This window comes from Scatophagus argus, chromosome 6 (assembly GCF_020382885.2).
Source record: "Scatophagus argus isolate fScaArg1 chromosome 6, fScaArg1.pri, whole genome shotgun sequence".
NCBI lineage: Eukaryota > Metazoa > Chordata > Actinopteri > Scatophagidae > Scatophagus > Scatophagus argus.
The window spans coordinates 20,300,304-20,328,100 of NC_058498.1; the positions used below are offsets into that span (position 1 = coordinate 20,300,304).

Sequence of the window (27,797 nt, forward strand, 5' to 3'; positions counted from 1 at the left end):
TTGACTTTTGAAATGCCGAAGTGGGACAGTGTTTATGGCTGACATCTATTTAAGATGTCATATGGAGCTAAGGGACTGTGCAAATAACAGGGAGGGAGAGGGGAGTCAGAAAAGGGGGAGGAGGCTTTTTTCTTTTTGATGAAGGGAGCAGGGAAAATACCTTATTACTTTTTCACATCCAAGAGTGAGATTATGTTCTATTCTACAGAAACTTTGAAAAAATCAAATATTTACATCAAATAGATGGGTTTTGAATGGCCCACAGGTCATAAAGGTGCTTTTTGCCATATGAGGACAACAATCATCGATATGTCAGTTTTGAGAAACAGAGATGTGGATCTTTATTAGCGATTAAACATTGTATCTGCAGCAAGTGTGATGTTTTCTAATAGCTCCTACTTTGTTTTGCATCTTAGCAGGACTACAATAATGTCAAATGTGTCAATGACAGCTCTCAGTTCAAAAATAAAGAATGACTGGGATATTCTGTAAGCAGGATATCAAACTTTGTTATGTTTTACAATTACTGCTACAAATACTTTTTTTTTTTTTTCAATTTCCTGTTGTGGCATTTAGGTTCTATGTGAAAATTAATATTCTATTAAAGTTTAAATTAGTGTGCATTATCTCATATTCTTTGTGTAGTTTTAGTTAACTAAGTGAGTTTTACCAATTCAGTAGTGCCGTATCATTTTGAAATGCTGAAAATATTCCTTCATCACCACTCCAATAGATTGTGTACAGTTCCTAATTAGGACATCTAGTAATTACCAGTTTATTAATAGTGTTTTCCCACCATTTTGGGGACACCCATAAATGTAGCAAAATATATGGGCAGGCTGAGCTCTAGCCAACAGGGGGCCCTCTACTTTGCTTTGAGCAAGCAATCCGTGAAAGAAGCTACATACTGTAGTATGTATCTCTCTCTCTCTCTCTCTCTCTCTCTCTCTCTCTCTCTCTCTCTCTCTAACCATAACCTCAGCCTAACCTCAATGCAAGTCTTCACCCTAATATTTAATGATTTACACTGTGGGGACTTGTGTTTTGTCTCCATAAGTAAGACAGGTCCTCACAATGTGACTTTGATAAACAGGTTGTCCCCACAGCTACAGGAATGCATGCCCCCCCCACACACACACACCTATGAGACTATTATTTGGTGTATGAGAGCAACATGTCAACTTTTATATTGTACTACTACACTGTGGGAAGAAAATCCCTACAATCAATAAAGTGGCCATAATCCTTGTATTAATACACAAAGCCCACATTTGTAGCAAATGTACCTTCAACAAATAGATGTTGATTAAGAATTATGCCATCAGACCTTAAACCAGAAGTTGCAGAAACATCCTCACGTAACAGTAATCACACATAGGGGCACAAACTATATAATGCAGAAGCAGCACACATAATTATTAGGCTGAAGGTGTGGACATAGCTGATAAGAGAGAGAGAAAAATTATGTATATTAAATTCTCACTCATCAGCTGCAATAACCACACTTAAAAAGACTCCCTTCAAAAATTGCTGCATTTAGTAAGTTTTTCAGTTAGGGAAAAGTTTAGAAATTTTGTATGATTACTGCTGATGTAATGTAATGGGCCTAGTATTGAAACACCATATATTTCAAGCTCATTTGTGGCACATTTTAGATGCTCTTGGGTGCCCCCTGATGGCCACAGGGGCTGTAAGCAGGCTCATAATGGGCTTATGTATTGGGTCAGTTCTATAATGGGACAAAAAGTTAAAAGATAGTGAACATAGAGTGTTATTCCCTTACTCAAAATGGCCTGCAGGAGGCGGTATAGTTAAATATCACATTTGAACTGACCACAGTCACACAACAGTTTGGACATAATCTTGAAACATTGTACCAATACTGAGCAAATAAAGGGTCATGTGAGCATTTTGATTCAATACAATTATCAGAAATTTCCCCATATAGGTAACCATAAAATCAGACATTCATCATCACACATGAAGACCAAATTTCATTACATGCATTACATGAATTATTGTGTACAAGTTGGATGTTGTACTGCTCTGACAGTCATAACAACTCATATAAATGTGCTCAGCCATCCTGCTGGAGTACTGTTGGTTTAAAAAGCATTTAATTTGGGGATACTACTACAGTACTGTAACAGCTACTGAGGCAGCAAACAAGACAGTAGCAGAAATTTAGCATCTAGCAGCAGACATCACCTCTGGGCTCTTATTTTGATTTGATCACACCAAAATCAATCAAAGGCTGGAAAGGAAAATACTGATCAAATTTAATAAACAAAGAGTCTGTAGCGTAGCATCTGTTCACCATTAGAAAAATATAAATATACTTGATTTGTTTGAAAAGATGTGAAATGGCTTATTAATGTAGCATTTTTGCCTTAAATTGCAGTTCTGCATAGACGGCTGGCTGTAGTGAGCGGGCAATGAGCCCTCGTCCACATAAAACCAGTTTCTTGTATCAAGAGACCCATTTTATCTACATACATTAAAATAAATGATTAGCACAGTCACCAGATTTCCTTTCAAAGATCACAAACATTGACTTTTGCATTTTATCCACGCACAAGCCCTCTCACACAGAAAATGTACACATTTAAGCCTGGAAATGTGCTCGTCAAAAAATCATGAAAATGCATGACATCATTGAAAAAACAAACTTGAACAGCTTAAAAATGATTATGCAGATTAAATGTTACAGTGCAACAAGTGTCCCTGGAGCAGCTTTCTAACATTTTTCCCAGTTGATTGCATCTATGGGAGAGTTTTCACTGAAGTGTTTTACATCTGTGTGAATCGCTCATCTTCTGAGAATGACATGTTGTAAACACCCTCACTCACAGTGCCATTTTCCATCGTTTTTACCCGCGTATTTTCTTCACTGTCCTCAGGATGCATTTTCTCATTCTTTTTGCTAGAAAAAGAAAAAGAGGCATGAGTCATGAGACATGAGATATGACTAAGCACAATATTCACATTTGCAAAACGATAAATGTGATTCACCTTCGACCGTCTGCTTACCGTTTCTTTTGGAGCACAGAGGAAACCAGAAGAACGATGATACCAGCACCAACAGCACCCATGACCACCCCAAACACAATGAGCCATGGAGGCGTATTGGGGTTGACTGGTGCTGCCAGGGTGGGGATGATGCCGATAAACTCTAGAGTTTTATCAGTTAGCAGAAAGGCACTGTTGATGCGATTCCTGGACTTTCTATTGGAAAAATAAAAAGATTAGATTAGAATTCTATTTACTTATAATGTTGCAACAGTGTGCCACTGATTATAACTCTCACCAGTCACTGGAAACTGGAAAACCAGTATGAAAAAAACTGTACGAAGGAGACACAGCTCAATACACCAATCAGCCACAACATTAACACCACTGACAGGTGGAGTGGATATATTAATCATCTGTTTACACCACAATGTTCTGTGGGGATAGCTTGGGTTCTGATAATCATGTGGACGTTCTTTGACACACCCCACCTGCCTAAACACTGCAGACCAAACACATGGCAACGGATCTCCCCATCAGCAGCCGCCTCCCCTTGTTGGACCTTGCACCTTATCACGTTTCAAAAGCAGCTCAGGAATGTCTCAAGGACAACAACAACAGCCCACAGACTCCCTAGACCACAACCTGATCAAGAATCTGTGGGATTAGCCGAATCCACCCTCCCATCAGGAGGGACCTCCAGGGGGGAGGCCCCTCCCTCAATGCACAGGACCCATAGGATCCAAATTTCCAATGCCAGTGACCACAAAATACCCCCAGGGGTCATGCGTCCACTGACAGGTCAGAGCTGTTTTGGCAGCACCAGGGGGACCTACAAAATATTAAGCCGTTGGTTTTAATGGTGTGGCTGATTGGTGTAGGCAGGTCCACAATGTTATGTGACATTCTAAATCACCTAGAGTCAAATCTTCAATACTATTTGGTACACAGCCTGCACTACAGCAGAGGGGTTTATTAATAATATATAATAATAATTATAATATTTTAATGCTTCCACTTAAGCTTGCTGCGCTCAGTGATTCCACTTGTGTTTCAAGGACTACAAAACATATGTAGGCATACTGCGTAGATCAGAGATCCCCAAACTTTCTCCTTGGAGAGCTAAAACTGAAAATTAAAGGTGGACCACTTCAGTGTATGTAAAATTGCACTAGGATCCCTAGTACCCTTAATTGACTGACTTCCTTCACAAGTGTTTCTTTGCTTTCTGTGCCCAGATAATGACAAATCATGAATCAGAATTGGGGATCCTCTGTGTATAAAGGACATTTTGCCTCCCAAAAAAATACAGTGATTTATATATACATATATATATATGTTCATTTTTTTTATAAAAACATCTGGTGGGCTAAATCAAAACCTACGGTAGGCACACAGGCCCCAGTTTGAGCAGCCCTGCTTTAGATAGATATTACTGCATAATATAAGTATAAATATATGTATCTGCATGGGTTCCTGTGGTAACAACATAGGTGTAAAAGAATGAAGATGGAGCTACTACTATGTGTCAGAGCTGATTCGGAACTTATTTCTCTATTTGGATTTTAAAAACAGCTGCAGTGTCTCTGTGCCGTGCGATCACCTTATAGCCTGCTCCACATCTCCTTTGCTAACAAGGCGTGAGGAGTTCTGCGGTGACGTGACCACAAACCAGAACGACACTCTGGGAGTCTCATCACACACAATGATGTTTGACACACTGGTGACGAGACAGCAAAGGCCGCGTTAGTGTCACAACATGTACATAAACCATGAGTCACTGATTTTATTATGGTAAAAATAGATTTTATTGTAGTTTTATAGCTACTGTACCTATTCGATCAACATACAAAAGTATTCCTGAGCTTTTTATTTTCAAAAATGAAACACACAAAAGTCTCCTTACCTAAAGTTCTGGCCGCTGAACTGATTCCTCATGGCAAAAGCCAGGGTTGCTTGGAAAAGGAACATCTCATTTTGATCCCAATCATACTGCAATAACAACCACAGATCATGCGCAGTGTTCAGTAAAGGCCTTTAAGATCACCATATGGACCTTGTCCTCATAGTTAGCAGGTGAACACACTTTGAGTGAATTGGGGATAATATTCAGCATATTTCTATGTATATGGTAAGGTTAGCTACTGCAAAAATGATCAGGCCTAGATAATATGTTATTTTATATGTTATATGTTATTTGTTGTTATGACTATTAGTAGGGCACATAGCATAGCAAGACTTCAAATTGTTTATTTATGAGCTTATGCTTTGATGGTTTTGTACAGGAGGATGAATATTCAAATATATACGCACAGCTTGCTCTCCCAGTGCACTTTTGATGCTGAGTCGAACTTCGTAGGCATCTGAAGCGCCTATATAGATAAAACATTTAAATTCAGTTAGGAGCATTTAACATCATTTCATGAAAGCTTCATAGAGTAGTAGAAAGTCCCGCATATGGACCAACATGTATTTCAGAAGAATTGTTGATGTCAAAAGAAGGTCATAGTTATGAGGCAAACATTTGAGTTATGTGTCTAATCCGACTTTGTCAGATTAGTAGCTGCATTAACAGCCATAACAATGCCTGTGTTTGCCGTTAGTATCTTTGTAGAAATACAGCATGGGATAAAATGTGAATATAAAATATCTGTTTTTACATTTTAGAGTATTATATAAACTCACTTACCTGGCTTACAAAGGTCTTCTGCCAAAGCAGGGGATAAACAGAGCAGGAATAAGATCTTTTCCAACATTTCCCCAGAGAACAGGAATCAAGAAAATGAAATGTTTCAAAAGCTCAAGTGAAACTCCCAGTGATCAGTAATTTGAGGAAGTCAGCAGAAGAATGTTATTGGAAAGAGGGTTTAATGGTTAAGCAAGGACACACCTGAACTGACCCATCCTCTTCATGAAAAAAAATGTCCGTCAGACGGCAGCTTGTCCTTGTATAACATGGAAACTGCAAAGTGTGCGTTGCAGTGAAAGCGCTACTGTTTGTTCAGTCCACCAAGGAGCCAGATAGGTTTGCTAATGTGAGAGAGGCAGACCTGATGGAGAAAAACACCACGGCTCAGTCTGCCTCTGTTTACTCAGCATAGTACGGTGTGCCAAAGCAGAGCAGCAATATTGTTTCACATCTTTGTGGCATGAAAACAGGAACACACATGAACTCAAACTGACTGGAAAAAGAATGAACCGACCATATCTGCTCATTAGTTAAGATAAGACCTGCAGCTGCATTCCTTGCAGGGCAAATGACTGATTTCACACACAGGTTACAATATGATGACAATATGCACACAAGCACACAAACAGTTGTTTTTGTCTCCTTTAAAGCCCCAAATCTTTTTATGACAGGTTGTATTGTACTTACTCTCTGTCTTTCCTCAACATGGCTATTGGGTCTAATCCAACTCTATTAAGTCAGCTAGATAATAAAATTCTGAGTGATTTCACGGAAATCTCCCACAGTGGATCCAGGACGCTCAGTATACTGAGAGTCAGAACATTCCTCTGAAATTCACTGGACGAAGGTGGGAAAAATTTAATAGACAATAGAAACACTCCAGTTGAGGCAGATTAATAATCCAGCTTGCCCTGACAGTGTGGTTAATTGTTCAACCACTGTGTAGAGGTGGATGCCTGACAGAGCCCTGTGTAAGAAACTAAGCTGACACAGCAACACACAGGCAGAGTCTGCTGCCAAGTTTGCTTTTAAAGACTCTCTCTCATGGCAGCAGACCGTATTTACCATTAAAAACAGAGACCGCAGTTGATCACATTAAACCGGACACTTGGCCTACAATAAACAATCTTTTGCCCCATAAAATGTCATGTGTTTTTCATAAAACAGACAACACCCAGCCACCGTGCTGTCATGTTCTTTTCGCCTCTGTCCAAATGAAGCGTGGTACTACAGAAAAACATGACGAAAAATGTAAAGTTCTCATAAGACTTTGAGGAAATTAAGGAGAGGACAAGTAGGTTTTACAGGAGTCACCTAACCAGCATACTGCAACCTGCTTTTGCTGCAATACCACAGCCTGCAGACATTTTCCTGAACAGATGATGGCAGCAGAGAGACAACAGTAGAGGAGTATTAAAAATGGATTTCAAAAGCTAGAATGAATTCATGATTGATTACAAAGGTCACTAATGGCGAGCTGCATTCATTGGTTTCAGAGTGGACTTTCTGCTTCAGATAACTGACTTGTTTCAGTGTTTCAGGTTGAGCTGAAGGGTTTGTAGTGTTGCTAATGATACTGTGGCAACTCATACCGTAAAGAACAGTAAAATAACACATACACATTAAAAGATCAGTATTAACAATACCAGGACATACTACTAATATATCACTCACAGGGCACATTTTCTGCAGAAGTACTTTTGTCCCTTAAAGTAATTTTGCTGCTAATACTTCTCTTTCGTGTACGGTTTTGAATGCAAGACTTGTAATGGAGTATTTTCACAGGTAGTGTAGTACTTTGGCTAAACAAAAGATCTGAATACTTTTTGCACCACTGCTGACAGGGATGAATGAATACAATGACTTACAAAGTGGGATTCTCAGGCCATTTACAGATAGGGTCGCGTTTATTAGCATTATGAAGCTGATATGAATTTTTATTCTAAATTTATATTATTAAAAGGAACACAGACAGTATACAGTATTAATGGGTGGTGAGACAAAGCAGCTCTTTATTCCGCAGACAATAGCTCCCTCTTCTTCCTGTACTCTACCGCCCCCAGCCGGCGCATGTCGGTACTGCTACAATCAGCTATAACAGGCAGTAGGAGTGAATGAGCCTGAGCCCGTCTCTCTTTACAAGGAACACTGTTGTCGGAGGCGCTACCGCCCTCCGCCTGCCAAAACCTCCGCTTCCGACTGGAAACAGGAGCCGGCGTCCGGAGCGCGATGTATCGATCTGTTTGCTTGTAGCGGCTCTCCAGCGGACCCTCCATGCGTCAGCCCCGGGAATGGATCAGGAATCCGGTGCGGCGTCTGCAGGGAGTCTCATGTCCCTGAATGAGCATGAACAGAGGTATTACTCAGGTCTCCACAGCCTGTGCCAAGCTGACACTTCAGGAAAACTGTCGTCCTGCAAAGTGGCAGAGCTGTTCAAGGCGTCTCAGCTACCTCCGGAATCCCTGCATAAAGTGAGTATCGCACGTCTGCGCCTGCTTGGTCATCACATGTTATGAAGTGTGGAGGGCTGAGAGCTGCGGCTGCTGATCAGCAGACCCTCGGTGATCTGGAGGAGACACTGAGCAGGTTTCAGATGATCAGGCTGTGGTCTCTTGTACGTGATAATGTCTGCTTTGTGATTCAGGTGGTGGTGTGTATATGTGTGTGTGCGTGAGAGAGGTTTTACACAGCTCCTCTTCATTACCCCTCTGTCACACAGGAGGGTAGTTCATTTCCCACTGTATATGTGACTGTATGTCCCTTTACTGCATTTGTGGCCCAGTGTTTTGTCTGTTGATCCTCAGAAAACAATTATTTTACAGTAGAGTTGAGTGTTTAGAGGGGAAATTAGAGGTCATTTCATCAGAGGTCATTTCAGCAGCCACATCAGTGGATGTGTGTGCACGAGTTGTCCAAATAATCATTCTTTGCCCACTTCAAATCACATGTGAGTGTTTTCTTCACTTCTGTGTGCTGAGGAGTTTGTGGTGTTTTCAGGCTTGAGTAGGTTCTATGAAATGTCCTCTATTTATTTACCACAAATTACATTTACTTCATTACAGCCATGATTCCTTATTAAGTTGTTCACGTTCTCTGGACCCTTACAAGACTTGAACTGAAAATGAAAATGATTGACTAATTTAGCTCTACAGATACCAGTTCTGCAAACTAAGCTGCCATATTGTAGTTTTTTGATGTTATTTTTCATTTGGCTCCAGGCAGCCGTTGTTTTCCATTCATTTCTGTACAGCATGAAAATCTTATCTCAGACTGCTGAAACTTGAATTGGGTCACCCTTTTTACAGAAGATACAACAGTTTGACTCTTTCACATGAAAATTTAAAATTATGAGCAATAAAATGCACCTTTGCTCAGTTCAGTCGGCTCAGGACTTTTACTGCTACAGCCTCACTTGATCTCATATGACCGGTAGTTAGCAAACTTTATTATTGTAGAAAAGACAGTTATGAGTGAGTCTGTTGACCTTTCCCTACCTGTGCCTTCCAGCATTCTCTACTCATCACTCATCAACACAGTAAACAGAAGTTACACGGTTAGTATGAGTTAGATCCTACTCAGACTCAAACTGCATGACCACACAGAGATGATGTGACTATGACGACCATAAGTACATCAGTGTTCTTAATGGATAGACAACTTGTCTGTTAATTTATTTTTATACAGAATTAAAAAAATAATAAAGACAGCAATTTGTGAAGCACGGGCTACATAATGAGTCAAACCTGGAATAAATTTATTTGAGTTTTCCTCACCATCTCATAGAATCATATTGTTTATTTTCAAGGCATTATACCATACGTGCTTGACAGTAGAGATATTAGCAGTGGTGGTGCTAAACTGTTTTTAATTGGCTGTACAATGGCGTCATTTTGCTGACCCACCACAGGGTTAGAAACATATTTTTCCAGCTCAGAAGAGCACAGCAGGTTGCTGCCTCCATTCCCGCCGCTCACAGTCCCGCGGGGCCAGCTCCGGCCATCGCAGCCTATTGTGTCTCTGCGTGGGTGTCAGGAAGTTTGGCATTGAGCTCCGCTTCCTTCCTGTCCCGCCTGGATCGCCGCCACCACACGGGGGTGATTGACACATGGCCTTCTGAGCTGCATTTGGCCCTGCTGCAGGATGCCTGCAGGATCACTCTTGGACTCAGTGCTAAATTCTGGGTCATCATGTCAAACAGTATCAGAGGATCATTAATGCCGTATTTCCTACATGAACTGTGATGACATAGAAGTTGTGTTATAATTTGGCTTGAAACAAGGGCAATTTTCCACCATGCACTGTATGTAGAGGTGTGTTTTGCTGAGTCATGATTCGCCTAATCTGACCAATTTTACAGAGGAAGGATCTTTATGTCTGGCCTGTGTTTACAGATAAGTAGTAAAAGCATGACCCTTCTTCCTGCTGAGCTGTCATTGCTGTCTCTGAAGCCGATTGTCTCTCAGACATAGGTTCAGCTTCCCACACGTTATTCTGCAAGGAAATGAATTATTATGCTGATCATATAGACTCAGAATGCAGCAAATGTTTTTCATAACATTTTCTCATGTGAATATAATAACAGAGTAGTCATTGGGAGTGTTCGTTGGAAGGTTCAGTGTTTGATTGGATGCCTCCCCAGTGCAACTCACTACAAGTAATTTAAATATAGACTGAAATTGTGTGGATTACAGCAAGCTGTCAGGTTGAAGGTGAAGCCTCTGCGTGCTGTGAGATAATGATGTGTTGACATTGCAGAGGAACCCGTCTGGTTGGCTAAGGAGTGGCCTTGTTCAAGACATAATTCCCTCTGTTTCCAGGACTGGTAGAGCCACATGGTGTTTACACTGATCTACATTAACTGATTTGTTTTTAACCATGCTAATGCTGAGGCTCTGTCTGTGGTAATATGTTTTTTTTTGGTCCATTACTTTGGTACTGACTGAAATATCTCAAAAGCTATCAAATTTATGGATGTTAGTTTTTTAACACACCTCCTTGGCCCCCAGAGGATGAATCCTGCTGACTGATCCCCTGACTGTTCTTCTAGTGTCAACAGCAGATCAGTTTTCATTTATCTTATCAAATATCAGATATCTACTAGATGGATATTTTGCATTCTTGTGTCAGTGTCAGTACATGACTAATGTTTGAAACTTGATTTTCTCATTCATGTTGTCAACAGGGCATATGAGTTAGTATTGTTCATAAAGTCATACCAGCATGACCTTATGTGTACTGAAGTGTTTTTGGCGTTTTTCCATCTTTCCTTAAATAACCTTCTCCCCTCCGGCCATTGGTCTGATCTGCCAGTTTGGTTCCACAAGACCTTAACTGGTGTGGCTGAAATAATCTCGTCATAACCTCAGGCTCACTCACGACACTGCAGACCTGACCTGCTCAGCCAAGTCTCACTAGCCTGTAGCTGTTTTGGATCTGCTGTGAAAGCTGTTGATTTAACACAATGCGGGTCAAGCTGAAGTAATGTCTCATAAGGCGATATGAGCCACATGCACACCGCCCGCCACTCAGCCCCTTAGACAATGGGTATTAACAGCTCTCCTCTTATTCATATCTCACAAACACATGACAACTAATGTTCCCTTACTCCCCTGATACAGAAAAACTGCACATCGATCTTCTATATTTAAGTTATTTTAAGTTAAGTTATGAAAATTGATGAAATGAAACATGAATTCATTGTCATATTAGAACAAACCTTTTCCCCATCACAAACACCAATGAGGAGAGATAAATGCACAGAAAAGTACAGTTCAGAGTGTCAGAGTGTCTGAGTTTGAGGGTTACTGCCCCACGACCCAGACTCTGTGTGGTCAGTGTTGGGAGTATTCACTTTCTTCCTGAATTTAGATGAGAAGATTGATACTTTTTTTATATACGTAGAGTAAATATGAAGCCACCACCATCAGCCCATTGGCTAAGCCCATAAAGCCTTTGTGTGTGTGTGTGTGTGTGTCTTATAAAAACTTTTTTAACTAGTTAGAATTCCAAACCAATATATCCATAATGTAATTTTGACTCTTCCCAATTCTGCTTAATGATATCTACGACTTAGTTCTGACTAGTCAAAATGTTAGTTATTGATATCAACAATTCAATCCTTATTATTGGAAATGTTTATTTTAGATGTCCACAATCGTTCTTATGTTACAGATATGACAAATGGGATTCTAGATGTCTAAAATTCAGTTCTGACTCCAAATCAAACTGTTAATATGTTAGCTTGGAATTGTTACTAGTAAGAATGCAGTCAGAATATCTTTGAGTTATCTACAGTTCCTATTCAGGAACAACTGGGCAAAATAGTAACATATCTGAAATGGTTTGTTGACATGTCGGACATGTGCAGAAGTACAGTTACTGATCTGATCTTCAACATGCGGAAATTCACTTCACTGTGAAATTCATCACTTCATTGTGAAAAATGAAAAAAAAACCTGTAATTAAATCATAACATTATCTGTAAATCACTTTTGAAGAGTCAAAGTGTTATTTTTACGTGTAAAATATATAGCATGTTGTACAAATAAACTAATATTATAGCTGGTCAAAATTGGCATTGTGACAGATGGGAATGTCATTTCCACTAGTGAAAACTACATAGTTACTGGTGAGCCCCACTGATTAAATGTGAAAGAGACTTGCATTTGATATTATGCTTAAACATCATAAGCAAATGTGTGTTTAAGCAAACTGCTTCCATGAGGATGATCTCAGTCTGGCTGCCAGAGTCTAACAGGCACTAAACACGTTTCAGTTCCAGCACCTCACATCTGAGCCCACACAGGAAGTTCTGAAGTTCTAGTCTATTCAACCATTTGAAGACCCACAATAAAGACCCCCCAGGAGGACCATCATTCTTGTCTTTGAGTTGTCGCTGTTGTTTGTGTGTGTGTGTGTGTGTGTGTGTGGTATGCCAGACAACATTAATACTTTAGTGACAAAAAGGAATTACATTACCGTGACTGAGGGTTGCTTTGTTTCAGTATTCCATTTAACCACCATAATTAATTTTAGTCACAGAGGAGCTTGTTTTTGCATCAACACAATTATGAACAAAGTTTTCCAAGAGCCTGCTTTTAAAAAGACAAATCTTTTTTTATTTCAAAGAATATTTCCTTGATTGTCCTCCATAATCCTAATCTTCTTTGCTCCCTCCAGAGCAGTCATTGTACCTCTAATCAAAAGAGTTCTGGATAAACGGATCCCGCTGTGCTGCTGATTGTTTACATACTGTTTCTTCTAGTTTCATTCTGTTTGTAGAGCCTGTGATTTTGTAATACATCTTTCTATCTGATGGCCTGCTTAGCTTACTCTGGTTCCGGCAGGACTGAGTTTCTGAAAAGAGGAAAACACAGAGAAGTATGAAAGATGAGATTTATTAGGCTAATGTATTGCTAAAACCTGTCCACAGTTGTTTTTTGAAAATCATTCTACACTTGTCTCTTTCAGGTGACCGAGGTGTGTGGAGCAAAGCGTCTGGGCTACTTTGGTAGGCCTCAGTTCTACGTGGCCCTGAAGCTGCTTGCGGCCGCCCAGTCTGGTTTGCCCATCCACCTGGAGAGTGTAACAGCCAGTAAGTCTGCTGCTCCGAGAGGAGGCATCTTATGAGAGCAAAAGGGGATCAGGAGATTATCGTAACATGGCAGGATTTGGTCTAATCTGGATCAAAGTGGAGTCGTGTGGAAAGGGCTAAGTGGGTTTGCCCTTATTACAAGAGCACACAATCAGTCACACCCCAACCAAAGAGAAAATCTGTTTTTTGCATAGCATGGATTATTACAAGTATGTTCAGAGTTTTATATTAACCACAGTGTGGTTGAGCAGAAGCTCTCCCGGGCAGAATAAGACAAGTAAAGACACTCGCATGGATTAATTCCTTCAGTGTAACTCTAGCTGTATCAAGGGTCGTCAAACTCCTGACCAGACAAATATTCTTTTTATACATACATTTGTTGTTGACATAATTGCAAGCAAAAGAAAACAGTATAATAGTGGGGGAAAAACATCCTAACTAATATGGTAAACAAGAATCAAAAAGAAGCCTTATGTGTCCCTTCAGATCTACCTCTGCCCAGATTTGTTGGACTGAAGAATGAACCAGAGATGCGATACTCAGCTGTCCCTCCAAACGCAGACGGTCCAGGGGCTCAGTGTGGGACTGCAGCAGGTTCCTTCTCGTGGACTCCGGCAGACAGGAGTGCTTTCAGACACCTGGAAGCCAATACAGAGAGGAAGGTACAGGGATGAAATTTCCACTGCTACATGTGTCGACTTCTAGCTCTCCTGCCAGTTTAAAAACTATGATAAGTGACTGTCCGACATGTTTGGAGGAGAGTTGAGTTGACTGATCGTGGTGCTCCGAGGAAAGACATTCCAGTCAGCTATAATCGCCAGAGCAGAAACCCCTTGTTGATGTGAGATTAGAGAATGACAAGCGTCCTTGAAGGTGCCAGACAGGCCACAGCGATGCAGACACACTATGCAGAAAGACTGCAAATGCAAACCTAATGAAATCCCGAAGAGGAAAACACACTGTAGCTTTGAAAGATATCCACTTGAGTGGATCTCAGATTGACCGCTGAAAAATTTGTTTTCACATAATAACTACTGTGGCATTTGTCCCCCATCACTTAAATTGGAAACCCATTAGGCAGTGACCTTTAAATGATCAGTATAAGAGAGGACGAGAGCAAGTGAGAACATGATTATTGTATAAAAACAGAAAAATTGTGAAACTATCCTTTAAATATTGTCCCTGTGGCACCGTGGTAGCCTAGCAGAAAAGGCGCTGAATATGAGTCACATTCATCATCTCTGAAGTGAAGGACTTGTTCCAGGTCAGAGTGTTCCTAACTTACTGCTAATTCTGTGAGACAGCAGTCTGTCTGTTCTCTTACTTCAAGAGCAGTACGTTGTGCCATGAAAGAATCATTATCTCAGGGTAGTAGGTGTGGTATGAATCAGTGATTTGTGATTAGGTTAGATTTGCCTCCGTCCTCACCAGATTTTAGTACAGTACAACTCTAGGACACATTTTGAACAGGATGTTTGTAACATTAATGTTCCAAAGAAAATGTGCATAAATCAATCACGCTGTCATGTTAGTTTCCAGACACTTGTCAGATCTATTGGCATCTGAGTAACTAGGAGTTTATGCATATGCATCCCCACTGCGGGATCAATAAAGTTCATCTTATCTTATAGAGGCTACTCATTGTTTTATATATGTGAAAGAACAAATATTCTGTCCCTGAAGGAACCTTGGTCCCCACCACGATCACCGTGCAGTTCACCTCCTCGCTCCCCGCTGACCTACCGCAGTTACCCGTACACCAAGCCAAGAAATGGGACTGACTCACAGATCGGTAGGCCAGTGACCAGTCTTACAGCAACACTACACCTCATCTGTTTGCTTTAAAGTTATACTGCTCAGGACCACAGAGGAACAGAAACATTGTAGGTTTTGTGGGCTTCTGTTGGTAGACACAGCTCGTTGTTTTTTAAGTCCGTAAGTGCATGTCGGTTTTCATCTCTAGCAGTACATTATAGTTGCTCTTTGATAAAGCACTTGTTGCTTACTGCTGTAGGTAACTGAAATACCGCAGTGGACTCAAACTGCAAGACGTATATGTGTTGCACTAGTCATGTATTATGAATTCGACATGAATTGAAATGGAAAAGATGATGTTTGACTGCATCTCTGACACCTGTTGAGTCCTCTAAAGTGGGAAGGTTGGATCTCTCTCTTCTGGCTTTTCTCTCTCCTGGTCCTTTGATCTGTGAATCTCTCAGTCTCTCAGATCATTTTTTTTGAAGCAGTGTAACCAGTAGGAAATCATTGCATGTTTGTCTCAGGTTTCTCCTCCCCCAAAGCTGTGTTTTTCTCTCCTATCCTTCAGCCTATGAAAGCAAACATTCCTCACGGCCGATTGTTCAGCTAGAGCATCACTCCTCACCCAGCAACTACGGGAACAAACCCACTGTGGAGCATCCCGTTATGGCTCAGGTAAAGTCAAATATTTTACAGCTTTGCAATTTTGTTAATAGTTCAGTATCAAATAATTTGTACATTATGATTCCTGTGTACCTTCCAAGGCTTCATCATTAGAGAGGCTGGATCAGCAGGGTGTAGTGGACTATTCTGACGATGACCCCTGGAGGATCACAGAGGAACAGCTGGAGTATTACACTAATCAGTTCAGGAGCCTGCAGCCTGACATGGGGGCTCTCATCCTGGGTATGGACCCTCCCCTGCTGCACCAGTTCACAAAAAGAAAAGTCACTCTCAAACAATTTCACCACTTTGTGTCTCTCTTCTAGGAGCCACTGCAAAGAATTTCTTCACAAAATCCAAGCTGCCAATACCAGAGCTTTCCCACATTTGGTAAGTGCTGACTCACAGTGTTGTCTGTCCTTGTTCTGTTCTGGGGTCAGTTGTGTGTTTATGAGCCAAGCAGCTCAGCGTGCATGCTGAGTCAGACAGAGGCCTCATTTTCAGAGTTCACTGTCTTCTTATCATCAAACAAGAAAACGTTTCACCGTACCGATACTTTAAACTGTTTGAACATTTTTTGAAACAAAGCGGGTGACTGAAGGGAAGAAAACTTCATTCTCTTTTAAAACATCACAGAAGTTCAAAATGTTTAAAGGAATATTTTGACATTTTGGGAAATATGCTTATTTGCCAACAGTTATATGAGAAGATTTATACCACTGTTATGTTTGTACAGTAAATATACAGCCAGGAGACAGTCAGCTTAGCACAAAGACTGGAAACAGTGAGAAACAGCTCACAGTGCTAAGCTAAAAAGGCTGCAGATAGTTAGCTTAGCTAACTCGGATATTGAACTATCCCTTTAATGTGAGCTGTGCTTTACTTAGTGTGTTTAATCTATTCAAAACAAAAGTTGTAAGCATTATTGTTTGAGACATAATTCTACAGATACACCCTCAGGTTTTGCAGATAATTTTTTTTTTTTTTAAGGGAACTGAGTGATGTGGACAGAGATGGAGCTCTCACGTTCTCTGAGTTCTGCATAGCCTTTCACTTGATTGTGGCTCGCAAGAACGGTTACCCCCTCCCAGAGAGCCTTCCTCCAACCCTGCGGCCAGATTTCATTGAGCAGCAAGAGGACATACCTGATACTCCTGAGGTACAGGAAACCGCCCTGAATCTGTCATCTGCAACACTCTTAAACTTACCTGTCTTTGCTTTAGTATCCTTCTTCCTCTTACTTCAAAATTAAACTTTGATTTAAACTGTGATTCATTTTTTTATTTTTATTTCTTTTTTTGCAGAGTACAGAGCCTCTTATCGTCTTTGAGGACACTGAACTGAGGCCTAGTCAGACGGTATATCAAATCCTCACGTAGTCCAGTGCCACTTTGTGAATGTGGAGTCCTTCTTTGGTGCCTGTAGGGGGCACCAACAAGCTGAACATGAGGCTCCACCAAGTTATTTCAGGAGTATCCCCATCAGTGTGCTGAGCTTAGGCCTGTACTTCCTAAAACACACTACACAGTAATAATAAAGCAGATCACTCATCTTGCTTTGTTGTTGTGTTGTTTTTAGGATCGGAGCATCACAGAAAGGCTTCAGCCAGGTCTGACCACAACAAAGCAACATTTGAAAGAGGTTCCAAGTAAACAAGGTAAAACCAGATTTTTCCAACATGAAGATTTGTGATTTTTGAGGCCTGTTTACAGCCAGTTTATAATAAAGTATGGCATTTTTAAAAAATTCTTAAAATAAAATGACTTCTGCAGCTATCGTCAGTATGTGTACATACTGAAGACCTGGTGTCTTCATGTACTTCATCCTGCTGTTGATGTCTGCTTTACTCTGTCTGCAGAGGTCGTTGTGAAGAGGGTGACAGCATCTCAAGAGAAACAGACTCTACAACCCGGTGCTTTTCCTGAGAGGCCAGGTGATACTAAGCTAAACACCTTTTAAAGCGGGCAAATGAGTGAAAGTGAACATTTTGTTCCAGCAGGACATGACCTTCATTAACCACACTTACTCCACTACCCTTTAACTATGTCGCAAATCTTTCCTCTTTTGTCACATTTAGTGAAAATATGTGGTTAAGCTGATGAGTGATTAAGATAATATTATAGCATAAAAACATCTGAAATTAGTATTAGTATTCTGTAAGCGTGCTGCGGTGTTGAAGTGCATCAGTGTGGTTTCTACCACCCTGATACTGATACTTTTTAGTAGTAAAAAATCTGCAAACGTGACACTGAAATGGTGCTACTTTCCACACAGGAAATTACAGTTTGTGCTTCTACAGGGAAGTGATTGCTTCTCATGTACAACAACTCAAACAAGACCAAAAGACTGATGTGGCTGTGTTCATTTAACATATTCTTCCTCACAGAGCCGCCTCAGGACCTGGACACACAGATGAGAGCAAAGACTAGACCGAGGTGAAAATGGCAACACAGAAATGCGCAAATATTACAAATACTCTGAATTGAGTTGCTTATTAATCTCAACATACTTCTTTCTCCATCCGTGTGACTTCACCTCCAGGTCCTACTCCAGCACTTCTTTTGAAGATGCGGTGAAGAAAGCCGAGGAGCCTCCCACCCCTCCACCTCGACCCCAGAAGACCCACTCCAGAGCCTCCTCACTGGACCTCAACAAGCTCTTCCAACAGAGCGCTCCAGGTACGATTCACAGCCACAGACTCCTGCTGCCTTCAGTCTCACTCTGAGCACGAAGCGCCTGCAGCTACGGTACATTTCACAACCGAGTTATTGTGTTTTGTTTATGGCAGTTCTTCTTTCATGGAAGAAGAAAAAGGGGAAATGGAGATAGGTGGGTTTTATTGTTCAGTCTGAAAGTTGAGAGGCTCACACGAGTGAAGTTTGTGTCTGACTATGAAAATATGGGTGGTTTATTTCTCTGGTTTAAAGAGAGAAATGTGACTCTTGAGAGCAGCGTAGAAATACAGCCACACTGCTTTATAGCTCAGTGATATTTTGTCTGGATCTTAGGGGTAAAAAGTGGATGGTTGCCTCCTCCTCCAGCCCTCCCTCCAAGACCATCAATTTCACAGGTATGATTGGTGTAATTATGGCAGCAATAGATATTAATGTGCTCTTATATCACGGGAACAAAACCGTTGTTGTTCCTCTGAATATCTCATGTCTCATAAATTAATAATGGAAGAAAGTTTTTGATTGATCAGTGTCTATCATGTCCCTGTGGTCAGGTTTCTCATTTCATCAACGCTTCAGAGAAAACTCAGAATAAAGTGCAGCAGCCAAACTTTGCTGACTTCAGTCACTTCAGAGAAGAGGTGAGCATAAAATCCCATTTTCTGCTTTGATCCGTCTTGGTTGGATTTTCAGCAGCACAGATTGTCTCTGCGGAAAGGGGAAAACAATAAGAAGGCGAACTCAAAATTCCATCCCGGATTGTCAGTGTTTTCCACTGGCCCATTTTCCGCCCTCCATCTAAGATGTTGTGCCGTAAATATGTCACTACTTGTCAAATAAACGAGCCTCTATTTCAAGACACAAATGAATTCAAAGGTTATGACGGTGGTGTACATCAAACTGCTAGCAAGTGAAAAAGTGAAGGATTTTTTTTTTATGGTGGAAGTGACACGTGGCTCATTTAGTCTCTATGTTTTCAACCTCATTATCTTTGTCCTTCATTTGTCTTTCCTGACACTTATTTTATTTTGGCCTATACTTGTATCTTGTTACACAACAATGCAGTCCAGTGCATGTTTAATATTCAAGACGAAACCTGTCAGTGACACAGGAAATAGTGAAAGACAGCTGGAAGGAGAACCTAAATGAAGAATGGGTAAAAAATGTTGCCTTATATAATGTGATCCAACATAACGTGGTCAGTGTCACAATGTCTGCTTTTGGTTGAAACCCACCAACTCTTCCTGTGCTGATTTATCCAGACCTTGTGTTTGATCTGGTTTACTCAGTCATACCATCCACTGACAGCAGATTATGTCATTCAAATATGTTTCTTATTTCAACTCAATTATCAGGAGAGTTTTTCTGCCTGTAACACAAACCGGCTTTCATTTCAGAACCAGCAGTTATTTACAATGAACCTTTCATATCAGATATGCATTCTTGTCTCTGTTAGTCTCAGTTTATACAGGAGTGTAGTTTCCCTTTACTCATAATCTGTGTCTAATCAATCTGCTTATCGGGTATAACTCAACCACTGTTGGTCAAAACCACTGAGGGCCACATTCTAATGCTGATAGCAAGATAAATGAAACCACATTTGTGAGTCTGTCAATGTTAAAGGTTATACAAAAAGAACTTTTTCAAACCTCCAATCTCTGAAATAAATGTATTTATATAATTAATGTATATATGTAATGTTGAACAGACATGGACAAAATGTGCACATGCTCGACTTTTCTATTAAATGGACTCACATTTAGTAATTCAGTTAAAGCGACATGTTTACTCTTACTCTTTTTGTGTTTTTTGGCCATCCTTTTGGGAGACGGCCTGAAGGGGTTCTATCTTTCTGGCATCCACCCTGCTGACTCCTATTTGACAAATCAGATGTAGTTTTCAGGTCAAAGAGCACTGCAGCTTCAAACTTTATACAAACAGACTGGCTCAATGCTTCCTGTCTTATCTTGCATGTCATATGATCCCTCTAATCCTTCCTACATTACTGAGTTAGACTTAATTACACCGCCTTTTAATCACTCAGGGTTTGTATTTGTTGAATCTCCGCTCCTGAATCTGAAACTCTTCTTCTCCATCACTGTTGCCTCTCTTCCCACAAGATGTTTTACTCAGTCTTAATTAAAACCAAAAAGACTTGACAGTCCCAAAGGTAGCTATATCCTATATGTATATTTTTCACTTAGTAAGACAAACTGAAACTCATACCAGCCCAAAATCCCACTGAGAGACATAAATGAGCTATAAACGTAGTTAAAAATAGCTTCCTTCACATGAAATATGCCACTCTTAAGTTACAGGTGAATATTTGATACGAGCTTTTGCAGGGACCCCTAAGAGCAGTTCAATTGAAACAGTCTTAGAGCTGCAGGAATATACTCTTCATTCCTTGTTCATTTCATCCTGATTTTTAAAGAAAGTAAGTCACATGCCATCGAGTAACTGGCACTTTCTTTTTGTCACTCTACTTAATTTAACTTTACTTCACGCTGCTTCAGTTCACCTTACTTCATATTTCCAAACTTCGCACTTTCCCAGAAACAGCAGAGCAGGAGGAACCACAGTGCAGCTGGTGTGACACTGGACAGACGACCAGGATTGATGCTACCGTGTTTCTTCCCCCCAGGCAAAGCAGAGCTGATTTCACTTATCTGTCAGTCCAACTACCATCCACACTCACCAAGGCCCACCTTTTCCTCCCAAGAGTGGAGAAATTTGCCATTGATCCACAAAGGTGGTGATATATTCAGACAGAGAGTTGGATAATGTCAAAGTCAGCCCTCTTCTCACCCTCCTGTTGTGTTCGCTGGCATCACTCATTGTGCCAACATCACCACGTAGTGTGTAATATAGCCGCTCTTATTTATATCAGTTAAATGAGGCCAGTTGTTCAAATCCTGTCCTCAAAAGGTCGACATGACAATGACAGTAATTCCTCGGCTCTCTTACGTTGCTGGAGTGAAACAGCCGTGACCTGTGGCTGAGGTGACCGCACATGCTGCTGATGGCGCTCCTGTGGTTTATTGCCACTGTAGCAACTACTGCTGCACCTTTTAAATGTTTCCATGCTGTGGTTGTGTTTCACATCCAGTGCTGCATTGAACCTCAGGGTCATTTATTTGTGTCTGCTTGCATTGCTGAGAGAAAGGGATTTTTAGGTTTCTTGGGTACGATTTACAGCAGCAGCGTTAGTCTGTTTAAACTATCAGGAAAGCCCAGGCGTTTCAACTGCCACCACAATGGAGACAGCAGCCCATAGAAATTAGTGGATCAAATTCGCTAAATCTAACATTAACAGATGGGAAAATATGTAGTGCAGAAAAAGTACAGGAGGTGCTGCTTACTAAGAAATACCTTTGACTTTCACAACTAAGCTTGCATAATTACAATGAGCCAAACTTAAGAAATTCACTTTAATGTGCAGGACTTGTCTTCACACTCTTGCACTATTAACCTCTCTGCTGAATGAAAGCAGGTGGTGATACTTCATACATTATGTCTAGAAGAGGGTGATGGCTGACATGCAGCAAGAAGATGCAATAAAAACAAGTTAATCCATCATGGCTGCCCCTGCGCGGGCAGGAAGTCGTGCCTGGAGAGCAGTAGATCGTGGCCCCTGCAGAGAAGGTACTGATTTATCCCCTGTCAGGGCAGGGCAGGAACATTTCATCCTGCCTCTTTAGCAGCTCCTTCAAATTATTTAACCTCATCATGACATCAACACTCTTACTGTATGCTAGCCCTCAATAGAAAGAGATTGTTTGTCGTCTAGCTTATATGGCCAGTGTCTGAGCAAATTTTTTGTGTAATTTCATTTTACTCATTTTGCTTTTATTTGTGTTGCAGGAGGAGAGCAGTGTGAAACCTGAGGCACAGGGTCCACATTCCAGGTTTGGTCCAAGCACTGAAGACTTGACAAAACAGGTCCATACTGCTAACGTCCTAGTTTTCCTTTTAAGAGGAGTGTCTCTACCTCTGGTGAGGGGGGTGATGAAGCTAATTTTTTCAACTTATTTAATTAAAATTTTATTTCTCGTTTCCTTCAGGACATGATTGGAGTTTGTCACAGTCAGGCACCGCAGAAGCCGATCCGCAGGAAGTACCATCCAGACAGCCAGAACCTGGAGGCTGTACCTCCACCTGCCATGACTTTTCCCCTCCCCACCAAGCCTGCTCAAAAGTCAGTGAAACATTGGACAATGCAGTAGTGATACAGACGAGTTACATTTCAGCTAAATCTGATTGCATGGTAATGTTATTGTGTGGAATTAGCTAAAGCTGATACCAACGGCTACATTTTCTGTGAGTCAGCAGAGAAAGTGACATTCATTTGTAAGATGACTTGTGTTGAAGTGACCCTCGTCAGTATTTTAATATCAAGAACGGATCAAATGACTTCACGCGACGTGAAAGGGTCACTGTTGGCAAAGAATTATCATTCATCTCGTCTCAACTCCTGTAGCCTTTGATTTGCCACAAATACACACAAAACAACACATTACCTACAGGCACTGCCAGAAAAAGACAACAGAAGTGTTTCCAGAGGATACTAGTGCTGGACACGGCTTGGACACGCTTGTTGTTTGTGACTTATGAAGTTGTTCAAGTCAGGTGGGTGCCTGTAGCAGTCACTTTCCACACATGCATGTCAGTCCACAACATAAACAGAACCAATGATACATATGCCACTTTATGAACTTCATGAGTCACAAACTGTAGCAACAACAGGCCCGTCTGGGCTGTTTTACTCTGTTTTGTGTGTTTGCACGCATTTTCTTATAAGTTGCTCAGCATTTTTCCTTGTCAGCCACCATAACACCTGAAAGCCATCCAGATAGGGAAATTTAACAGACATTAAGGCACACCCTAACCCAGCATAATGACTCTACCATGTGTGGTCCTGTCTCCCTACTGACTCGCCAGCTCATTGAAACTGTCAGTGCAGTAGAAAGTGAGCATCAATAACAGTGATGACTGCCAGCAATGGCTAAATGAATGATGTGAACTCCCCCTGTACTTTATCTGATCATTTCAGTATCCACTGTATTTGAGTGCAGCAACTGACTGTTGTGGAGTTTGTCCACTTTAACCGAACGCCTTCAGTCCCATCTTAAAACACCACGTTTAGACCCATATATCACTAAAAGTAATGGAGCTCAGGAATCAGGTCTACATCAATTCTTATATTTGCTTAAGCTGCATTCTGAACAAGGTCAATTATGATATACTATTTTATCTGTCTAGAAACTAAATTTAAAATTTGATAAAAGTGCATAAAATTGTCTGTCAGGCTGCCATCCAGACAGAAGAGAGAGATCCAGATGGCCATTCGGAAAAACAAGGAAACCAACGCGGTGTTGACTCGTCTCAATAGCGAACTCCAACAGCAGCTCAAGGTCAGTCCATCTTCTGTTTCTTAAAGCACAAGTCACTTGTAGATGTAGGTGCAAGCACACCAGTCTGCATACAGTGTTCTCCTGGGGGAGGGTGTGTTTGTGTATGTGAGCGGGTGTGGACTACATTAGTGGCTGGCCACAGTGACTTTCTGACATTCCCTGCTCTCCTCCTCCTCTGGGACGCTGTGAAAAGGGAAAAGGCACAGCTCAATCAGAGATTTTAAACACTACATTTTCTCCTCAAGCATAACAAGCTGGTAGTATTCAGGTAAACAACAATTTGAGCGTCTTGTCTGTCAGAGGAAATTCTACCTGTTCTCAAATGAGTGCAACATGAAATGCTTCCGCTGGTCCAACTTGTTGAAAAGCTCCAAGCTCAACTGTCTGCTGTGGTTACCCATCACTCATAGCTGAACTAATTGTGCAGACTTGGCTGTTTGCTTTGGGGATCCGTCTGTGGCGCACATACTTACGTTTGGAACACATGCTGCATGCCTGTCATTCTCCTCCGAAATGATCCTGTAGCAGAACCTTCATGCTCACACGGACCTTGAACACATCAGAGACTAACAAAGAAAAACATTCTTCAGAGTCCAAATAGACAGTTTGATTGTAAACTGGGATTAAAACTTTTATAAAGGCATTACACTTCTTTTTGTACCTACTAATCCTGGATGTCATTTATTCGCTCTAATTCTGCTCGTTCCTCAAAGCATCCTTGGAATTTTGCAGAGAAAGGCATACGTGTCTTTATATAGACTCAGGCCTTGTTGAAATACCAAACAGCCGTTGGCATTCACAAATGTCTTCTTCAAAATAGAGCCTGGGCTGGTCAGGCGTCCAACTGCAACAGGGTGTGCGAGGAAAGACAGGAAGCTGAATGGAAAGAAATAGCTCTTCTTGACTTTTTCACCAAAACTGAAATAACATTTGAAATAAAGACACACACATAACAGTCCAAGAAAATCTCCATGAAAACTCCACCTATCAAGAACTTACTTTTTTGTCCGTTAATCAACACTGGTTGTGATTGTGAAGACAATAGTATTCGTTGGTACTTTGATTAACATACGGTTGATCTAGAAAATGTATGGAAGACCAACAACATTTGTTCTTTCCTTAAAGGTTTCTCTTCCTTATGACTAAGCTACTAAGTTGTTAGCTGATTTGTCCAACATCTTTGGTCCAGATATCACAAAAGACTGACCTGATTGGCATGACATTCCTGATTCACAGGATTCCTGATTTTCCTTATTCTTTTGACCTTTGCTCTAACACCACCATCAGGCAACTTCCATAAGACATCATTACATTACCCTGATATTCACTGAACACTTTAGGCTGATCTCAATCCAAAATGTGATTATTTCATGCAAGATACCTTCTAATCTAATGAGCGGATCACCATAAATTTACCTTACGACCTTTACTGTAGTGCAGTAGCTCCCAACCCTCTGAGGGGTACCGGATACCTGTTGTATGATTAAAGACTAAAAACTTTCACCCTCACAAGCTGTAAAATTCTGTCCAATGAAAAATCACAAAAAATTGAACCACAATAAGACAAAATGTACATTGGATGAGCTGCTCACAGCTAGCTAAAACCACTCTAGACAATCCCAAGTAGACGTTGCTTAGTATTAAGGGGTCACGACTGAGAGCAGAATATTTTGTGTATGCTGTTCATTTTGTCCAACAGTGTGGTATTTTGGGGTGTAATGAACATTAGGGGTCTGATCTTGTTACAGAGCATAGTTACCATGACAGACAAAACAAATAATGGCACAAAGCTGACACGGTTCCCCAGGTGATGACAGCACATGCAGAGATTTAACAACTGTCAGCACTGTACTTATTCCAGTGAGACAGAATTGACCTGGTGGCCTTTCCTCAAATAAAGCAAATAATGTAGCTGGTGCTTGGAGTTCATCTCTTGTTCAGTTTGCAGTAATGAAAGGTCATGTTTTGTTTTTTGTTTTTTTTTGGTCGGCTGCAGGTGGTCCACCAGGAGAGGGTCACCCTGGAGTCTCAGCTGGAGCTTCTGCGGCCTCTGACCTCGACATGACTGAAGTCCAGTTAGAGTCACGTTACTCGTGTGTCACTGAAACACAGTCCTATCAAACAAGAATGTTTTAGCCAAGATACAGAAAGCTGTGGTCTTTTGTCATGAATACATCATAAATGTAAAAGGACTGATGACTGGGACACTCAGGGATGTGATCCCTCATCTGGATGTTACCGTATTACTTTTAATGGTGTTTTGCAGGATTTAATCATTACTTTTTAAAAACATGGTATGATATGCACATGCAAAATATCCTGTTATTCATTGTGACATTCTAACTTATTTTTTTTCTTTTGATGTTCCATGAATCTTACCTTGATTACAGTACATGTAACATTTAGTGCGTATGCTTTCATGACTCAGTTTTGTTGTGTGTTAGCGATGGGAGCATGGGAGCTGTGCATCCATGTGTGGTCTAAATCAAGTGATGGTGCTACAGATTACAGATCTGATTACTTTTTGCACTTAAGGTTTTAAAAAGACTGTGCTTTATGTTTGGAAAAGCCACATTAGATATGAGTTGGTTTTAATTTGCACACAGAACTGGACTTGTCAGAATATAGCATTGGAAAAATAAGGCTATGAGGACACTGAGGAATGTTGATGCTTTTGACACTGGATTTGTATGGCCATTTTACTTGAAAATTTGTTCCATCTTTAATGTAAGCAATGTCTGACTGTTGATTGTTTTAAATCCCTTCAGATTTTTGGTATGATGAGTTGTTTCACTGCGCAGCAGCTAAGCCCATTGAACACTAAACCAGTGTTGACAGTGAAGGAAAGAAAAGAGCACAATATTCCATTTTTTTTTGCAACATAACAGCTCATTCCTCTGTACAAGTAGATGTGGTTTTGATTTTATCTATGCAAAGATGTGGTGCTGATTAGGCTTGCTGTAGACCATCTTTTCCACTCATCTTGATTGTCCACGATAGTAACTGAAGTGGTTGAAACACGTGATGGCATGCTTGAAACTGCATGTTCACCTTGAACCATGCACAACTGAGCTCTGTGCTGATGACAATAATCAAATGAATCAATAAAGTTGTCTATTTTTATTACTTGTAATTATTTTATTATGACTGTTACAAGAGTAGTCCATAATCTTTGTTAAAAAACAAAGACAGTATTATTTTACCTTTTTGCTGCTGTGTAAAGACATGTAAATTTGGGATGCACTGAACAGCATGGAGCTGGAAAACCTGCAAAACTTCTTAAGAAGTTTCTCAAACTGTGTTTCCTTAGAGCAACAAGAGAAAAATACTCCAAATCCCAAAAGCATGTACTTCTTCTCACTTTTCAGACTCAATAGAAGGTGACATTGAATTTTTGAATACATTAGCTAATGTATCAGAAGTCATTATTATATCATTGGTGTGAGAGCAAACAACATCAAACAGACTGCAGTCCCAGCCCCCTGGCTCACACATAGCAGCTGTGCTTTCTCCGACACAGACATAACAACCAAGGGTCAAGCAGATCACAACTGATGGCTGTATTCCCAGACCCTCTGCCACTGCAGTCCAGAAATATCCACTGACACACTTGGCTCCCATTTAGACACCTCACACCTATTTCTCTCTCATTTATGCTTCATTCAAAAGTCACACTCACTCCAAGTCCTCCAGCAGGATACTTTGATCATGGTCAACAACTTTAGTCACAGACATTTTTCCTACCTGCTGAGATTATATGTTAACGTTCTGGTTTTTATCCCTGCTAGTGTCATGGCTCTAAGTAAGGCAATGTCAGTCTGTTGGTCAGTCCAGACTGGAAACATTTCTGTCATGAGATTTTGTACAGGCATTTCTGTTTCCCATGGATGTAGATGGATCCTAATGGCTTTGGTTATCACCTGATTTTACCTCCAGTGCCACAAACAGGTCAAACTTTTCTCTTATGCTGTGAAATATCTCAATATCTACTAGATGGA

General features: G+C 40.8%; 2 protein-coding genes and 2 long non-coding RNA genes across 6 annotated transcripts; 1 reads left to right on the forward strand and 3 right to left on the reverse strand.

Moving 5' to 3' along the window:
* Positions 1 to 1,082: 1,082 nt before the first annotated feature.
* On the reverse strand, positions 1,083 to 6,553 carry cltrn (collectrin, amino acid transport regulator). Of its 2 annotated transcripts, XM_046392701.1 has the most exons (7): positions 6,386 to 6,553; positions 5,699 to 6,059; positions 5,323 to 5,381; positions 4,916 to 5,001; positions 4,613 to 4,729; positions 3,031 to 3,225; positions 1,083 to 2,923 (listed from the first exon to the last, which is right to left on the reverse strand). In XM_046392701.1, the coding sequence occupies exons 2-7, from the start codon at positions 5,763 to 5,765 to the stop codon at positions 2,791 to 2,793; spliced, it is 657 nt and encodes a 218-aa protein (XP_046248657.1). In that variant the 5' UTR covers positions 5,766 to 6,059; positions 6,386 to 6,553; the 3' UTR covers positions 1,083 to 2,790. The 2 variants fall into 2 exon arrangements, with proteins under 2 accessions (XP_046248657.1, XP_046248658.1); XM_046392702.1 differs by having other exon boundaries at positions 5,699 to 6,553.
* Positions 6,554 to 7,786: 1,233 nt separating this feature from the next.
* reps2 (RALBP1 associated Eps domain containing 2) lies at positions 7,787 to 26,922 on the forward strand. Of its 2 annotated transcripts, XM_046391979.1 has the most exons (19): positions 7,787 to 8,169; positions 13,169 to 13,292; positions 13,779 to 13,954; positions 14,976 to 15,084; positions 15,619 to 15,725; positions 15,815 to 15,956; positions 16,040 to 16,103; positions 16,704 to 16,872; positions 17,018 to 17,071; positions 17,292 to 17,370; positions 17,572 to 17,646; positions 18,100 to 18,148; positions 18,255 to 18,391; positions 18,722 to 18,783; positions 18,940 to 19,026; positions 22,250 to 22,327; positions 22,450 to 22,583; positions 23,694 to 23,799; positions 25,796 to 26,922. In XM_046391979.1, exons 1-19 carry the CDS (start codon positions 7,813 to 7,815, stop codon positions 25,862 to 25,864), a joined length of 2,178 nt encoding a protein of 725 aa, XP_046247935.1. In that variant the 5' UTR covers positions 7,787 to 7,812; the 3' UTR covers positions 25,865 to 26,922. The 2 variants fall into 2 exon arrangements, with proteins under 2 accessions (XP_046247935.1, XP_046247936.1); XM_046391980.1 differs by lacking the exons at positions 22,250 to 22,327; positions 22,450 to 22,583; positions 23,694 to 23,799; positions 25,796 to 26,922 and adding an exon at positions 21,879 to 22,005.
* On the reverse strand, positions 13,070 to 18,330 carry LOC124060725. The gene is made up of 3 exons (XR_006843621.1): positions 18,223 to 18,330; positions 13,785 to 13,930; positions 13,070 to 13,273 (listed from the first exon to the last, which is right to left on the reverse strand). It is a non-coding gene; the product is annotated as an uncharacterized LOC124060725 (long non-coding RNA).
* Positions 21,800 to 25,259, reverse strand: LOC124060724. Its single transcript, XR_006843620.1, has 4 exons — positions 25,216 to 25,259; positions 24,461 to 24,675; positions 24,273 to 24,365; positions 21,800 to 23,982 (listed from the first exon to the last, which is right to left on the reverse strand). It is a non-coding gene; the product is annotated as an uncharacterized LOC124060724 (long non-coding RNA).
* Positions 26,923 to 27,797: the final 875 nt, after the last annotated feature.

Excerpts from the sequence above, each read along its gene's own strand:
- reps2 (XM_046391979.1), top strand. The coding sequence starts at position 7,813 with ATGAGCCTGAGCCCGTCTCTCTTTACAAGGAACACTGTTGTCGGAGGC. Across the intron at positions 19,027-22,249 it reads TCAGTCACTTCAGAGAAGAG|GAGGAGAGCAGTGTGAAACC; the intron begins GTGAGCATAAAA and ends TTTGTGTTGCAG. Across the intron at positions 23,800-25,795 it reads AACTCCAACAGCAGCTCAAG|GTGGTCCACCAGGAGAGGGT; the intron begins GTCAGTCCATCT and ends GGTCGGCTGCAG.
- cltrn (XM_046392701.1), bottom strand. The coding sequence starts at position 5,765 with ATGTTGGAAAAGATCTTATTCCTGCTCTGTTTATCCCCTGCTTTGGCA. Across the intron at positions 4,730-4,915 it reads TTCAGCGGCCAGAACTTTAG|TGTGTCAAACATCATTGTGT; the intron begins GTAAGGAGACTT and ends TCTCGTCACCAG. Across the intron at positions 2,924-3,030 it reads TCTGTGCTCCAAAAGAAACG|CAAAAAGAATGAGAAAATGC; the intron begins GTAAGCAGACGG and ends TTCTTTTTCTAG.